Raw genomic sequence first — 16505 nt, 5'->3', positions numbered from 1 at the left:
ATGCCTGCAGTCCTTAGTGGGCTGCACCACACACCCACTTGTGGTGCTCACATATCCCTACCTCCCCCCCTTGTGGTTCAGCTCTGTGTTTCCACGTTAAATCCGTTCCGCTTGCTTTGTTTTGTTTTCCCACTGTGCAAAATAGCCTTTCCATAAATAACAAAATAACTTATATCGTGGTCACAGTTTTCCTGTTTATGGAACATTCTGTACCTTGAAAGTTTCATGATAAAAAGCACCCAGGATATAGATTATCCTGCAAATAATAACTTTCATTTTAAAGTACATTTATTCTTAATTCACTTTAACATGTGTCCTCATGCTTTCACCAGTTCCATGGTGATATTATTACTTTATTCCTTTTGATATGTATTATAGTATGAGGCATTATCTGCAGTTTTAACTCTTTGAGGTAAGAGTTGAGGAGCTGGACATACTGGATATATCCTAGAATGGGCAAGAGAGAACAGATATGGGAGAGACATTCAAACAACTCATAAATATAAATGCATAAGAGGCAACCTGATTTTTGGTGGACAACTTATTCCAGATAAGGGGTGATAATATGAGGCTGGAGAAGGGTGGAAGGAAAATGAGGAAGCGTGATATGTCAGGGGTGCAAGGAATCATCTGCTCAGAGGAGGAGGAGGTGTAAAATGAATATCGGAACACAAGAAGGCATGGAATAATCACAGAGGAGCCCAAGTGGTGGGGAAGTGGAAGAAAAGCTGGAGATCAGAGAGGGTCTATGATACTCCAGTCTGCAGGGCTGATGCTAAATGGGCCATGCAGTCATGAAACCTGGTTTTCCATAAGGCTTCTAGGTAGGCAGAGGAACATGTGTGAATGAATTTGTTATGTTGTGTATTTTATCTGTTAGCCCTAGCACTGTTGTTTGAGCTGGAATTGAGTTATTGGCAGATTTGTTAACTATAGCATTGTTAACCTGGTTACTGTGGAGAAAAGTTCTTTGGTTTGGGATGAGGATTCCTCAATCTTTTTGTTATAATATTCTTTCCTTACTCTCCAAGTTATTGATTGGTAGGCTTGTTTAGCCATTTTCTAAGAATCTAGGTTTGGTTGACCTGGATAGGTCCGCCTTTCCCTTTCCGTCTTCCTAAGCTGTTGCTTTTGCTGCTGCAGTTTGTCATTAAACCATGGGCTCCTTTTACGAAGGTGTGCTAGCGGTTTTAGCGCGCACTTAGCGTGCGCTACATTGCCGCGTGCTCTACACCCTAACACCTCCATAGAGCGTGCATTAGTATTTTTCGTGTAGCGCGGGGTTAGCACGCACTAATCTTCAGCATGCACTAAAACCGCTAGCGCACCTTGGTAAAAGGAGCCCCATGTTTGTTTAATCACTGCCTCATATTTGGATTTGATTTCATCAAGAGCTAGGAAGAGGGATTCATTCCATAGCACTACTGCTTCAGTGGGAGGAAGCTGGGCTAGTGTTTTGAGTCTCTCTTCCAGAATGGGTTCAAGGTCGGTTACCTCAAATTGATCACGCTCCTCTATAATCTTGGGCACCTGAGTTTTCCTTACTTGGATTTTGCATGTGCAGTTAAAGGAGATCAGGTAATGGTCCAACCAGGGAATATTTTCAATTTGGTAGAGCTATTTCTGCTTTCTCTTCCCTTTTTTCTTTCATCATGTGTATGTACATCTGCATCCACAGTATGGTTGGGAAACCGTGTCACCAAAACTGTTGTTTAGGTTACAGCTTCTGCCTCTGTGCAGACAGAAAATGTTACTCAAGGAGGGGGGTGATTCCACACACATAAGATGTCTTCAGCTTGAATCTCTCATGAAGGAAGTGAAGGAACTGAGAGAGGAGATGGCAAGACTGAAGTGCATCAGTGAGAACAAGAGGTACATTGATGAAATACTGTACTTCATGAGGCATCAAAGATTTTCAGCAGTTGGGAAGAAGAAACTGTGCTGAGGGAATACAGTTGGACTCAGATTACAGGACTTTGCAGGACTGATACTGTGACTCCATTTTCTCTCAAACTGAAGAACTGGTATGTAGCTCTGTAAGTGGAGGAGGCATCCCAGGGAGAGGAAGAACCAAAGCTTGAAATCCCCAAAGTTGCTGGACCTATGACCACTAGGAGGTGAAAGGTAGGTGATTCCTTTTTGAGAGATACAGAAATGATGTCCTGGGCAGTGTGCTGTCTGCCTGGTGCCAAATTTCAAGATATTACTGGGAGCTTGCCAAGAGTCATTAAGCCTAGTGACTATTATCCAATACTTCTCGTTCATGTTGGCAAGGATACTGCAAGGTATCCCTCCGAATGGATCAAAAGTGACTTCATGGCTCTGGGGGAGAAGGTGAAGCAGACAGGTGCACAGGTAGTGTTCCCGTCAATCCGGCACTTAGATACACACGACTTGCTGAAACCCAGTCAACATGGGTTCAGGAAAGGGAAATCATGTTTAACGAATTTGCTTCAATTTTTTGAGACCGTGAACAAGCAAATTGATAGTGGAATGCCGGTGGACATAATTTATTTGGACTTCCAGAAAGCATTCGACAAAGTTCCGCATGAAAGACTTCTCAGGAAACTACAAAGCCATGGAATAGAGGGAGATATACAAAGGTGGATAGGCAAATGGCTGGAAAACAGGAAGCAGAGAGTGGGCATAAATGGGAAGTTCTCAGACTGGGAGAAAGTGACTAGTGGTGTGCCCCAGGGCTCGGTACTTGGGCCGATTCTATTTAATATATATATCAATGACCTGGAAGGCGGAATATCCAGTGAGATCATTAAGTTTGCAGACGACACAAAGCTATGCCGGGAAATCAGATCGCAGGAAGATAGCGAGGAACTCCAGAGCGACTTGTATCAGCTAGAGAAATGGGCAGAGCAATGGCAGATGAAGTTCAACGTGGAGAAATGCAAAGTAATGCATTTAGGTAGTAAGAATAAGGAACACGAGTATAGAATGTCAGGAGCAACTCTGGGTAAGAGCGAACAAGAAAAGGACCTGGGTGTACTGATAGATAGGACCCTGAAGCCGTCGGCACAATGTGCGGCAGCGGCAAAGAAAGCAAACAGAATGTTGGGCATGATAAAGAAAGGAATCACAAGTAGATCGGAGAAAGTCATAATGCCGCTTTATAGAGCAATGGTCAGACCACACTTGGAATACTGTGTACAACATTGGTCTCCCAACCTAAAGAAGGATATAAAACTGCTGGAGAGGGTGCAGAGACGAGCAACGAAACTAATAAGAGGTATGGAGAAATTGGAATATGAGGAACGACTCAAGAAACTAGGATTGTTCTCCCTTGAGAAGAGGAGGCTGCGAGGGGACATGATAGAGACGTTCAAAATACTGAAAGACATCGATAAAATAGAGCAGAAAAACAAATTATTTACATTGTCCAATGTGACACGGACAAGAGGACATGGTTTGAAGCTAAGGGGTGACAAGTCCAGGACAAATGTCAGGAAGTTCTGCTTTACGCAGCGAGTGGTGGACGCATGGAATGCTCTTCCACAGGAGGTTATTAAGGAATCCACTGTGCTAGGATTCAAAGGCAAATTAGATGCACATCTCCTTATGAGAGGCATAGAGGGATATGGGTGATTAGAACAATCAGGTGTATACCTGACTGGGCCTCCGCGTGTGCGGATCGCCGGACTCGATGGACCATGGGTCTGATCCGGAGATGGCAATTCTTATGTTCTTATGTTCTTATGTTCTAAGCAGCATGGTTAAAAATCAATGATCTTAAAAAAAAATTAAAAAATTGAATTTTTAAAATTTAAATCACATTTTTTAAATTTAAATTGGATTTTTTAAATAAAAAGCTTTTTAGAGGAAAAATCTACCTAAAGATAGTTTTCTATTTAAGATACATTATGGTCCAAAGGTTATTCATCATGAAATAAAGATTAGTCTTCCCAGGCTTAAGAAGTCTCTTTTCAGTGAGCCAGTCTTAAGGAACATAAATTTTAATCTTTATTTCATCCTGCAAACCCAACGCCTCTTGTTTTGGCTTGGGAGCAGTGTTGAGCCAAGTACAAGGAGAAAATGAACACCCAATACTGTATCTGAGTCGCAAACTCTCTACAACTGAAACTCTCTCAACTGAAAAAGAATGTTTAGCTATAAAATGGGTAATTGAGTCCCTACGATATTACTTGCTAGGTCGCTGCTTTATGCTAGTCACTGATCATGTGCCTTTTTATAAAGATGAATTTAGAGAGCGTATTAAATTATTAGTAAATTAAATTAAATAAGGGGGGAGAAGTTGGTTAAAAGCCAGTGATTGATATTCAGAGTGCATGAAAACATTTGGTGTTATAAACGCTCTGAGGCATTTTTCTAACTAGTATTAGTGGTACGATAAAAAAATAAATAATTTTAAGATGGGCTAATTAGTATTATTAAGACTCAGTGGAAAAGTATAAATACTTTATAGTTTGTATTGAATGATCCATTGGGAAACATACAGTATAGTGTATTTGAAGTGGCTTAGCCAGATGAAGAACAGCAATGCCCGGCTGATGCGATGGGATCTTAGCCTACAAGCATACAATTTCACAGTGGTACATGAGCAGGCAAGGTCTAGTGCAATGCTGATTTCTTGTCTCGAGAAAGTGGACAGGTTAATAGTGAAGATCCTTCACATATGATTGAGCTGAGGAGTATGTCCCATCACCAGAAATAAGAGAAGATAAGAAGGCACCTCTATTGAGAAAACCCACATCGTAAGACAACTTGTGTCTAAAGATTGGGAACAGGCCCAACAGAGACATTGATTGAAACTCAGCTGGGTTTGGATGAATGGAAAGACTTCTAGAAGAAGACAGAAAGAGACTGGAAGTAGAGGTTGAGTGCTTGGACACAAGAAAGGAGAAGGGAATTCCCTGACTTCTCCCAAAGAGGGGTAGATGAAAGTTCACCCTGAGCAAGAAAGTGACTCAAGACTAGGTGGCTCTCCCCCGCCCTCTTCTCCGCCGTCCCCCCTTCCACACACTCCTTCCTCGCTGCCTCCCTTCCCTTGTACCACTGTAACATTCCTGGTGTGAGCAGCAACACCCAAGCTGCTGTTGTGGCAGCGTTGGCTCGCTCTTTGATGTCACTTCCTAGGCGCAGCCAGGAAGTGACATCAGAGGAAGAGCCAATGCTGGTGTGACAGCAGGTTTGGGGTTGCTGCTCACACCAGGAACATTTTAGAGGTACATGGAAAGGGAAGTGATATGCAAATGTGGCAGGGGGGGAAAGGAGCATGGGGAGGGGGGTGGAGAGGAGCACAGGTGCCTGTGCCTCACTAAGACAGTGCCAGGGGTGGACTCCTCCCCCCCTTTACTAAACCACTGATGACCACTGAACAGGGCCGGATTTTCCTATAGGCTAACTAGGGCCTCAAGATCAAAAAGGGCCTACATTCAAATTGTTAGCAAAATTAAAATTAACAGTGAACACTAAAACACTGAACCAAAAATAAGGAGAAATTCTACGCTTCGGGATCAGAACCGGCTCCGGCCGCAACGGGGCGCCGACTCGGCTTATCCCTTTCTTTTTCTCGCCCTGGGAGGAGGATCGGGGAGGGAAAGACGTCAGTCCGGAAACAGCTGGGCAAAGCCCAGCCCCGCGGGGAGAGAGGCAAAACGTGGATCCGTCAGGACAGGGTGGGCCAGACTGGCATCGGGGGGTGGGGGGTTTCAGTGGAAGGGGAATGGGAGGCAGGCAGGCTGGCATCGGAGAGGGGTGGGGGGGTTAATGGAAGGCAGGCAGGATGGCATGGGGGTGTTCAATGGAAGGGGGATGGGAGGCAGGCGGGCATCGGAGGGGGGGTGAGGTGAGGAAGGACGCACTGGGGGCACTATGGACATAGGAAGGGGCAATGTTGTGTGTTATGTTTGATTAGTTATTGTTACAAGTACTATATATGGTGCTGAGAATAAATGTCCGAATAAATGTTCTCGATTTTTTTTTAAATTTATTATCTGTGTCACATTTTTTAAAAAGGTTAGTACCAATAACAACATGTTTCATTTAACATATTGAAATATATCACAGTGATGGTGTATTTTATTATCTCTCATGTAATTTACAAACTTAAAAATGGGAGGTGAAAGGGCCTCATAAGTGGAATAGCCTAGGCCCTCTTTTCATCTAAATCCGGCCCTGCCATTGAAGTCCTGATATTCAGAACTTAAGTGACCAGGGTTATGGGCAAATAAGGCAGCATAAAAAACAGATTTAACTGGCTAAGCCATGGCCGGTTAAGTTTTGCCTTAACTGGCCAGTCACTAGCTAGCATTGAAAAACTTGGATATTCAATGCTTATCGCTAGAAACGGCCCAGCATTGAGTATCTGAGTTTAACATCAGTACTGGGCAATCAAAGTGCTGCCCAGCACCAGCTTGAATATTGGGCAGATGTGGAATCTGAATGTGTATGACTTGTCTCTTTCTGAACTGAAAGGAGGTGCTTTCAGAATTGGGGAGGGGTATGCAACTCCAGACAGATTTTTGAGAATCCAAACATGTCCACCTAAACGAATCCACGCTAGACAGCAAGTGAAAATGTAAGTGTATAAATTCCCAGCGGTAATCTTCAAAGTTTTGAGAATGCAAGGAAGCCTGCACAGGTGTAAACTTATCCCCCAGCATGGAAACCTTGGAGCTGCTTTATAATTTTTGGGTGTTTCTCTTTTGTTTTTTTTACAGGAGGAGTATGAAAAGGAAGGCTGTTTTTACATGTCCATTTAACGGTGAATGTAGAATAACCAAAGACAACAGGCGTCACTGCCAAGCATGCCGCCTGAAACGCTGTTTGAACATTGGCATGATGAAAGAGTGTAAGTAGCTACACAGCACATGTTTGAGGAGAGGGGGGGGTAGTAATTTTCACAAAACTATAAGCAGTTGCATGCTCCAGAGATTTTAAGATAACCGAGATTGTGTTACAAGAAAGAAGAACCAAAGTCACAAAGAGAAAAGGGATCCGACTAATCTGCAGTGAATGTGGAGCAAAACGGAAACCAAAAAGAAAACTGCAGAACTGATGTACTTGATGCAGGCACATTATTGTATCAATAAAATGTTGTTTTCAAAGTGGTCCCCCTCTGTACAAGAGAAACAAGGACCCAACATGGTCCGTGTTTTGATTAAAACATCTTCCTCAGGGGTCTGAGGTGTTACTTTGTAATGAAAGCAAAGTAGAGCACAATAACGTTCAAATTCTGGTGCCTGTTGAGATGAGTACAAGAGATATTACATTACATTACATTACATTAGGGATATATGTTGACCAGATAAAAAACGTAAGGAAATCCTCAAAGCAATGCTTATGTTTTGTATTTATTTGGTTTTCTATACCGTTCTCCCAGGGGAGCTCATGAATATTCAGGTACTTGGGCATTTTCCCTTTCTGTCCCAGTGGACTCACAATCTATCTAATGGACCTGGGGCAATGGGGGGATTAAGTGACTTTTCTAGGGTCACAAGGAGCAGTGGGGATTTGAACCCACCACCTCATGGTGCTGAGGCTGTAGCTTTAACCACTGCGCCAAGTCAAGCACACATACACTGATACAGAAGTTTACATTAACAGTGATCTAAATCCCAAAAGATACAAGTCAGGCAAAATAACATGAGTCCAGCTGTTGGTTCTTACAACCCAGACTCGGCTTACAAAATTACCCCACAGCTTGCCCACCCCTGCCTCTCCCTCCCTCCTACCCACTCCCCCAACCCACTCACTTAACGATTGACAGAAAGTAACAAAAGAACCGCTGGTTTCTGTAGTCTATTTAAAATTTGACTCTTTACCATGGGGGATAGAGTGTCCAGATAAGAGGACCAAATAAACAAAAAGGCCTTACTCCGGCGTCTAAGAAATAAGCCGATATAGATTCCCAAACCATTAAGAGGTGAAATTTATTTCTCCAATACCAGATAGTGGGTGGGGAATCCTGCAACCAATGGTTTAGAATATATTTCTTCCCCAGGACATATCCCTTACTAAGGAGCAAATTATCCCCAGCAGAATGTCCCCAAAAGTAACCCCTAACAAGAAAAATAATCCCCTCAAGGTGACAAGGGAGGTCATAACCTGCCAGGGACTGAAGATACAAATGTATTAATTTTTTTTGTTGTTTTTATCCAGTCAAAATATCTCTTGTGCTCTTCTCAACAGGCACCAGAATCATTTGAACATTGTTGTGCTTTACTTTTCTTTCATTACAAAGTAATACCTCAGACCCCTGAGGAAGATGTTTTAATCAAAACACGGACCGTGTTGGTTCCTTGTTTCTCTTATACAAAGGTGGACCACTTGAAAAGATCGTTTTATTAATGCAATAAAGTGCCTGCATCAAGTACATCAGTTCTGCTGTTTCCTTTTTGATTTTCACAAGAAAGAAGAACACATTTTTAATTAACATACATTGAATATCTAAACCCTTCTATCAGATTGGCCACCTAAATAAAGACTCCCTAGTTAGAAGTTTAAATAGCTGGTGCAGTAAGGTATGAATGATTTAGATATTCAACATACTGAAAATGACCCCAGTGAATCCAGTTGTAAGTCCAGATGATTGCCTTCAATCTGTCCATTTTTTTATATCTTTGTTTTAGCGCCTACTTCTTAGATGCATAACTCATATCTTACAAAATCCATTGGGCATCTAATAGATCCCTTTGTCTATCTAAAATTCCATTTGCTCTCATCCAGCATAGGTACCCATAAAAATATTGCCCCTTGTATCTAAAAGAGAGTATTGCATGAAGCATTCAGCTCCTCCCACCCCCTTTGCACTTCCCTTCCTTCATTCTCTGTACCTGAAAAACCTTGGCATCTTTTTCTTAACATGGTAGTCATGAATGGCACTTTTTATCTTCAGTGGTTTCTGTAACATCAGAGTTCTCACTATTTGGGCCAACTGCACTGATAGATAATTATGGTAGAAGGCGAAACCTCAGACCATACTGCTGTGTCACATGAACAGCCAATGGCTATTTGACAAATGCAGTGTTGTGGTTTCAATCATTGGTACGCCTACTTCCCTTTAAATACAATAATTAATTAAGTGTTATTATTATTAAAAAATTTTTATCAATGAATTTTATAAGTATATGATAAATAAAGTTGATGTAATTGTCAATTAATAATAAAGTTATATAAGATCATGTGAAAATTCTGTGCAAAATAGCAATTTGTATAGTCTTGTAGAGAGCCTTTCCTGAGGATTTCAGAAATGGGGATTTCTCTCTGCACAGTTCCTTCATTTCTGCCGAAGGTGATGTCGCCATTCCATGTTAATCAGGAAATGCATTTGCCTGTTTTTCAGCCTACTGGTTCTAGGAAGCAAGATTGCATTTTGAAGAAGTTGGATGTATGCAGAGTTCTTCTGCATTATCTCGAGTCACAAATGAGTTTCGCGTCTCTGACATCTGTTCATGCTGACTCATTCTTCTAAGCGGGGTACTCCTGTTTCCAAGGCCACTATTTCCAGATGGATCTGTAAGGCCATTTCGTCAGCCTATGTTCTTTGTGGTAAACAGTCTCCTGTTTCTGTTAAGGCAGATTCTACCAGGTGTATGACCTTCTCATGGGCTGAGGCTAGGACTATCTCCCATGAGGAGATTTGTAGAGCAGCTACTTGGTCCACTCTGCACACATTTGACAAATTTACAGAGTGGATGTGGCAGCAAGACTCTGCCTTTGGGTCCTCGATCTTGAGGGTCGGCACAGTAAGCCCACCCTAGCTTTTTGGGTCTGCTTTTGTATGTCCCACATATCTAGAATGGCTCACCTATTGCACTGGAAAAAGAGATTATGTCCTTACCTTGATAATATCTTTTCCAGTAGATAGTTGAGACATTCTAGACACCTGCTCTGTCCTTCCAGTGCCTGCCTGCTGTCTCATTCTGATTATGCTTCTCCAAGTTTGTTTCGTGGAAGCCAGCCAGCTCTTTTTGGGCCTTGAAGAATTCTTTAAATATGTTCCTATGGTGCTTTTGTTGGCTGTTTATTGTTCTAATGTTCCTTTTTGAGCAGAAAAGTTGGTTCTTGGAAATGTTCCCAATGGTGACCCTATTTCACATGCTGTTGTTGGAGCTCTTTGTGCTTGCATACTAACTAAGGTGGCAGTAGAGCTCTCAGTGAAGTAGAGGAGGGTCAGAGAAAACAATTGGAGTGGATTCCTTTGCAGATGCTCATGGCCATTGGGAGATAACCCACATACTAGAATGTTTCACTTATCTACTAGAAAATATATTATCAAGGTAAGGGCATAATCTTTTTTACCACTTGCGCCACAGCAATGAGTTCCAGAGCTTAAGTATATGCTAAGTGAAAAATATTTTCTCCTATTTATTTTCAAAGTATTACTAGGTAGCTTCATGGAGTGTTCTCCAATCTTTGTATGTTTTGAAAGAATAACAATTGATTCATGTTTACCCATTTCATTCCACTCAATATTTTATAGGTCACTTTAGCCTTCTGTCCTCCAAACTGAAGAGTCCTAACTTCTTTACCCTTTCCTCATGAGAGTCATTCCCAGTGGCATAACCAGACGGCTGATTGAGGGTTGGCCTGAGCTCAAAGTGACAGAGCCCAAAATTGTATTTCCATCTTGCCCTTCTCATATCTCCATTGCCCCCTCAAAAATACAAATAGAAATACCTGAGCTGGTGGAGATCCAAGTCCCTCAAGTTGATGTTGTTACATTTTCCCCCTCAAGACGTTTCATGGTTAGAAATCCCGACAGCTGGGAGGGTTCAAAGAATATGTAATTACAAGACTTATATTTTACAAGACATTTACATGCCTATCATAGAAGAAAAATTGCACCCATTGCAGTTACCCCTGGCTTTAACAACAGGAATTGTTTTCTACGTCTCTGAGTTTCTTTTGTCACATCCGGAAACACTTGAATTTTTTGATCCAGAAATTCCTTATGTCTATTCTTGAAGAATAATTTTAATATCCAATTTTTGTCAGGTAACAATACTACTGTGACCAACAAGGTAGCTGGTCTAACTAATTCTTTCAGTAATGTGTCCAACATAGTTATTAAATCCATCTGTTGCTCCTGATCTTGTTGTTGCCAAGGTTGTTGCCCCTCTTGATTTTTTTATTGGAAGATAATAGATTTTTGAAAAAGGGGGAAAATTTTCTTCTGAAATATCAAATATATCATGAAAATATTTTTTTAACGTTTCTTTAGCTGAGATTGAGGATATTTTGGGAAAATTCAAAATTCTAAGATTGTTTTATCGGCTATTGTTCTCCAAAATTTCCATCTTGCTTCTCAGGTTCAAATTATCTCTAATCATAGTGGACTGAATCTTATTAACTTCCAAAAAGTCATTTTCAATTTTTTCTACTTTTGTATTTATTATGATATTATCTTGCTTCAAGATTTTTATGTCCTCCTTTTGTTCCTAGAACTTCTGTTCTAAATCAACTTAAAATAAGAAAATTCTCCTGTAATCACTAACAGTTGACCGCTTATCCTCTAAATAGGAAATGTTATTTCCTTTTTTCTTTGTTGAATTATCACTCATTTGAATCTTGGATCTCTTTAAATATGGGACTTTAAATATTGGTTAAGTTAACAATTTTACTTTTTATAATTTAATTTCTTTTGTTGTTAAATCCTATATCTTATTCATTTCTGTACAAGAAGTGTATTTCTTGTTAAAGTGTTAAAAATAAATAAATAATAATAATTTTTTAAAAATATTTGATTAATTGCCTATCAACATTCTAGGTGATGTACAATATAATTAAAAAGGAAGAAATACAAATATAGCCAAAGACTTGCTTCTAGTCAGACACCTGACAGCAGCTGGCGTCTTTGAGCTGCAGACACTACTGGTCACCCACACATGCTCAGTTTTAAAAACTGAGTATGCACAGGGGGAGGCAGGATGGCTGGTGGGAGCAACATAGGGATACTGCCACATGCCCAGGTTGTAAGTATTCTCTCTGGAAGGGGGTCTTCAGCTGGCAGAGCTTGGGGTTCTCCACCAGCTACACTAAGGGAGCACCAATTTTTGGTAGGCCTGAGGGCCCACCCAGTCTCACCTGAGATTATACGAGTGGTTGTTCCAGCTCTTTTTACCTTTTTTTATTCCACTATATCTTCTTTTTTTGAAATGCAGCTTTTTTCCCTGGTGCTCTTGTCAATGAGGTGGGAGTTCTAGTAATCATATGGCTTTAGAAAGAAAACTAAAGCCTTTGTGGGCTTTTTAAGGGATTAACAAAATATGTTGGAGTACAGCTTTTGAGACCATAAGGTCTCTTTGTCAAATGTGTGTTTGATCATGTGAAGAAGAGGTCTGTGTGTGCTCACAAAAAACTTGTGGTCTACAACGTTTCTTTTACTGATCCTTTAGCAAGGTCTCACATCCTACAGGCTCTGATGTACTGCATTGAGTGGATAGGGAAAAGTGGATATTTTTCTTTACTTCTTCCACCTGCAGCTGCAGTAATGTCATACATAGTGAATAAAGTCTTAACTTCCTGCTGCTGCGTCAAACCTCTGGATCCAAAAACTGATCAAAAGACTCGGTTGAAAAAGTGAAACCAACTCTCTGAATTCCTGGGTTTAGGATCTGCGAACTTTGAATCTGTCAGTCTGTAAAAGTTTTGCTTCAATGTGTCAAAACATATCAGGAATCTGGACTTAAACCTGCAACCACTTTTCCTCTCCTTCAATTCCTCCTTCCCTCTTAACCCATCAAGACCTCAGACCTCATCAGTTCCCTCCCACCTAGGTCTTACACTTTACCAGTCCCAATTTCTTTAGGCTGCAGTAATACTGGCCTGCATTCCCATGACTTTTACTTTACCAGTCCCTTAGAAACCCACTTTAAGATTCCTGAATTCCACTAACCATGAAGGTTATACACATCAACCCTTTTATGGTGCTTCCCCCTTCCTCATCCAAGGGGCTCGAGCGCTTTTTAGTTATCTCCTCCCCTCCAGCCCCCATTCTCTGCCACTTTATTTCTGTCCCACAAGCACATAGGAAGAGTATTTAACCTGTACGGCAATTAAGCAATGCAGACTATTCAGTAAATGCTTTTCTCTATTAATTAAATGAACTAGCTAAAAATATCTCTCTGTAAAGGACTTTGGCCCAGCTCTATGTGAGTGGTAGGAAACAGGCTGTGCACTTGAAGTTATTTTTAGCTCTGTGGATGGAACCTTTTAATTCAAAGAGCTTCTTTGGGCTTCTTTTCTGCCACATACATAAATCAGTGGCATCTTTAGAAGTATTTAAGGAAAGAGAAAGGGGGAGCGGGTAAATTACATAGAGAGGGGATGAGCTAAAGCCTCATTTCTACATACCATGTACACTTCTGTGGTATAGCCCTGCCTTTTGCACATGCAGCAATGACTTGCATCCTTCTTTTATGCTATGGCAAGTGGTTTTAAAGCACAGATCAGCCTAAAAGTTTGGTTTCTTCTTAATTATCCCTGGAACTACCAGATAAAGTTAAACACCACGCAGATGGATTCAGGGAGGACTAAGGAGTTAGACAAGGATGCATCCTGAGTCTTATCTATATTATTATTTAATCAATGCTTCTTACCACCTTCCTCGAGGCACACCTGGTAAGTGGTTTTCAGGGTTATCAAAATGAATACGCATTTACATATAATGAACATATAATGAGATAGATTTACATATAATGAACCATCTATATAAGCAAATCAGTTCTTGTGTCTCTTCTTGATCTGCACAGAAACCGTGATGGGGATCTGCCTCAGTACTAGTGTTGCTGGATTTCTCAGCAGCTTTCGATATTGTGGATCATAATATCATGCTTACAAGACTAGCAGAAACAGGCATCTGTGGCACAGCATTTACAAGCTTCAAATCATATTTGTCAGACAGACAACAATCAGTTCTGCTCAGCAATAGCACATCATTAGCTTGGACACTGAACTGTGGGGTACTATAGGGGTCCATACTCTCTCCCATCTTATTTAATATCTACCTTAAGCCTCTGGCTGAGCTGCTTCGATCAATAGACACAAAATTCTATATCTATGCTGATGATGTGCAACTACTGATACCCATTGAATCAGATCTACCCACAGTTTTGAGTAGACTGGCCTGCCTAACTATAACTCAAGAATGTGCAAACAACAAACTCTGCCTGAATCCAAACAAAACAGAGATTCTTTGGGTTCCTAAAACAAGTGGGCAAATACCTAACTTCAAAATATATTTTGGGACTTATGAACTCCCCTTAAAATCATAGATCAAGAATCTCGGAATACTGCTAAACTCATCGCTCACTCTGATCCCGCAAATTCAAACACCCTTTAAAAATTGTCCCTATCATCTTCGGCAGCTGCAAAATCTCTCTCCGTATATTGAAAAGACAAGTCTGACTACAGTGGTCCTTCCCATGATAATATCATGACTAGACTACTGCAATGCACTGTACACTGGTCTAATCATAAAGAGTTTGCATCAGCTGCAACTAATTCAGAATGCTTCAGCACGACTAATAGGCTTAACCACAAGAGGCATAACCACATCACACCCTTCCTGCACAAACTACACTGGCTACCAGCACTTTATGGGGCTACATTTAAATCTCTATGTTTGATTTTCAAAGTCCTCAGACAAAATGGGTCAGAATACTTAAAGAACATGCTAGCACTTTATACACTGTTGAGACCTCCGAGGTCCTCACAAGGAGCATTACTATCTGTACCCTCATCAAAAGAAATTGTATGATGTGAAACCCGCCAGCTAGCCTTTTCAAGAGTGGCCCCCAACACTCTGGAATTTACTCCCAGATGGGCTATGTCTAATTCCAGATTACCTCTACTTCAGGAAGCAGGTGAAAGCCATAGGATGATTGACTATATACTCATTCTGCACTAGGACTAGCTCACCACACATACTAACTTAATGAATTCCTTATACCTTGTTTAACAAAGTCTTCAACAACATGGTACCAACCTATATGGCCTCCAAACTACCACCTTACACCCTAAACCAGCAACTTCGCTCGCAAGAAGAAAAAAGACTGCACACACCTTTAGGACGCTCTCTCGGCCTTGAGAACGCCTGGAAAAGATCATACTCGCACTATCTACCACGCCTCTGGAACCAACTACCACCTCACATCAGATCACTAGAAGGACTACTGAACTTTAGGAAGGCAATAAAAACTCACCTCTTCCTCTAGCCTTCCAGGAAATAAATCCAATCTAAATATCACTGTCTAAGCAACAAGATCAACCATCATTGATACTACCTTGCCCTGCCATACATTCTATACCATGTCATACCTAACACATATTATCATGTGCTGTTATGTACTATCTTGCCATGCAATGTACTGTCATGCTCTGTCATTGTCGATACTTTCACACTTTGCCAGGCATTCCATGCTATATCACACCTAGCATATCATTCACAAGTATGCATTGTATTGCCATGCCATGCACTATCATATTCCTGCCATGATCCTGTACGTATTGTCTACCATACCATGTACTGTCATGCATCCTAATGCACTGCCATTCTCTGTTATGTACTGTCTTACCATGCTTCGTATTGCCAGGCACTATAATGTACTGTCAAGCTCATACCATCACCACTCCATGCTTTTTGAGGTCTTGTCCTGTCATATCCTGTGCTTTATGACCTGTCATATCCATGCTTTTTGACTACTATCATGCTTCCCTATATATTGTCCTATCATGTCACAACCTAAAATGTACTGTCATGCTCTACATTACTATACCCTGTTCTACTTACTTTATAATGTTAACCCATTATGTTTTATTATGTTAACCCTGTTATGCTTTATTACATATGTAAACTTGTAACCCGGTCTGAGCATTTCTGGGAGGACGGGATATAAATCCAAATAAATAAACTAGTACAACTGAACATCTGCACTAAGAATAACTTGAACTGAAAGCACAGAATCTTCTAGTTAGCAGTCTTTTTTTAAAAAAATTAAACTTTATTGATTTTCAAATCTAGAACAGTGCTTTCAAATTATACATACAATTATCATCAGAGAGAGCACTTACAATCAATCAGAAATTAATACAAAATAATTATCCCCTCCCTCCCACCCTAGTTTGAGAACAAAAAAAAAATGCTTTAAATTATACATGAAATTAAAATCCCAGTCAACACTTGTTAAGTATATAACCCCCTCTCCCTCCCTCCCACCCATCCTGGATATGCAATCTAAAAGGGAAAATAAAGGTATAATTCAACTAATGAAAATGAACAAAATTTGTCAATGGACCCCATGTTAATTTAAACTGCTTATTATGACACGATGTTTCTGAATTAATTTTCTCAAATTTATAGTATAAACACCGTGTGGTTCGAAAAGCAAAAAGAGAGTATGAAGAAAGGCTAGCCAGGGAAGCACAAAATTTCAGACCGTTCTTTAGATATGTTAAAGGGAAGCAGCCGGCTAGGGAGGAGGTGGGACCGCTGGACGACGGAGACAGGAAGGGAGTGGTGAAGGAGGAGA

At 40.8% G+C, this 16505-nt stretch overlaps 1 protein-coding gene across 1 annotated transcript in view; it reads left to right on the top strand.

The window, feature by feature from the left end:
- The window catches only part of VDR (vitamin D receptor), a 178894-nt gene that overhangs the window by 105741 nt on the left and 56648 nt on the right, over positions 1 to 16505 (top strand). The window contains 1 exon segment of the mRNA XM_033939458.1: positions 6693 to 6823. Within this exon segment, the coding sequence (XP_033795349.1) occupies positions 6693 to 6823 (131 nt within the window).

The sequence above is a fragment of the Geotrypetes seraphini genome, chromosome 3, assembly GCF_902459505.1.
Source record: "Geotrypetes seraphini chromosome 3, aGeoSer1.1, whole genome shotgun sequence".
Lineage (NCBI taxonomy): Eukaryota > Metazoa > Chordata > Amphibia > Gymnophiona > Dermophiidae > Geotrypetes > Geotrypetes seraphini.
Note: the sequence above shows the minus strand (reverse complement) of the source record. Positions and strands in the feature narration are given on the sequence as shown.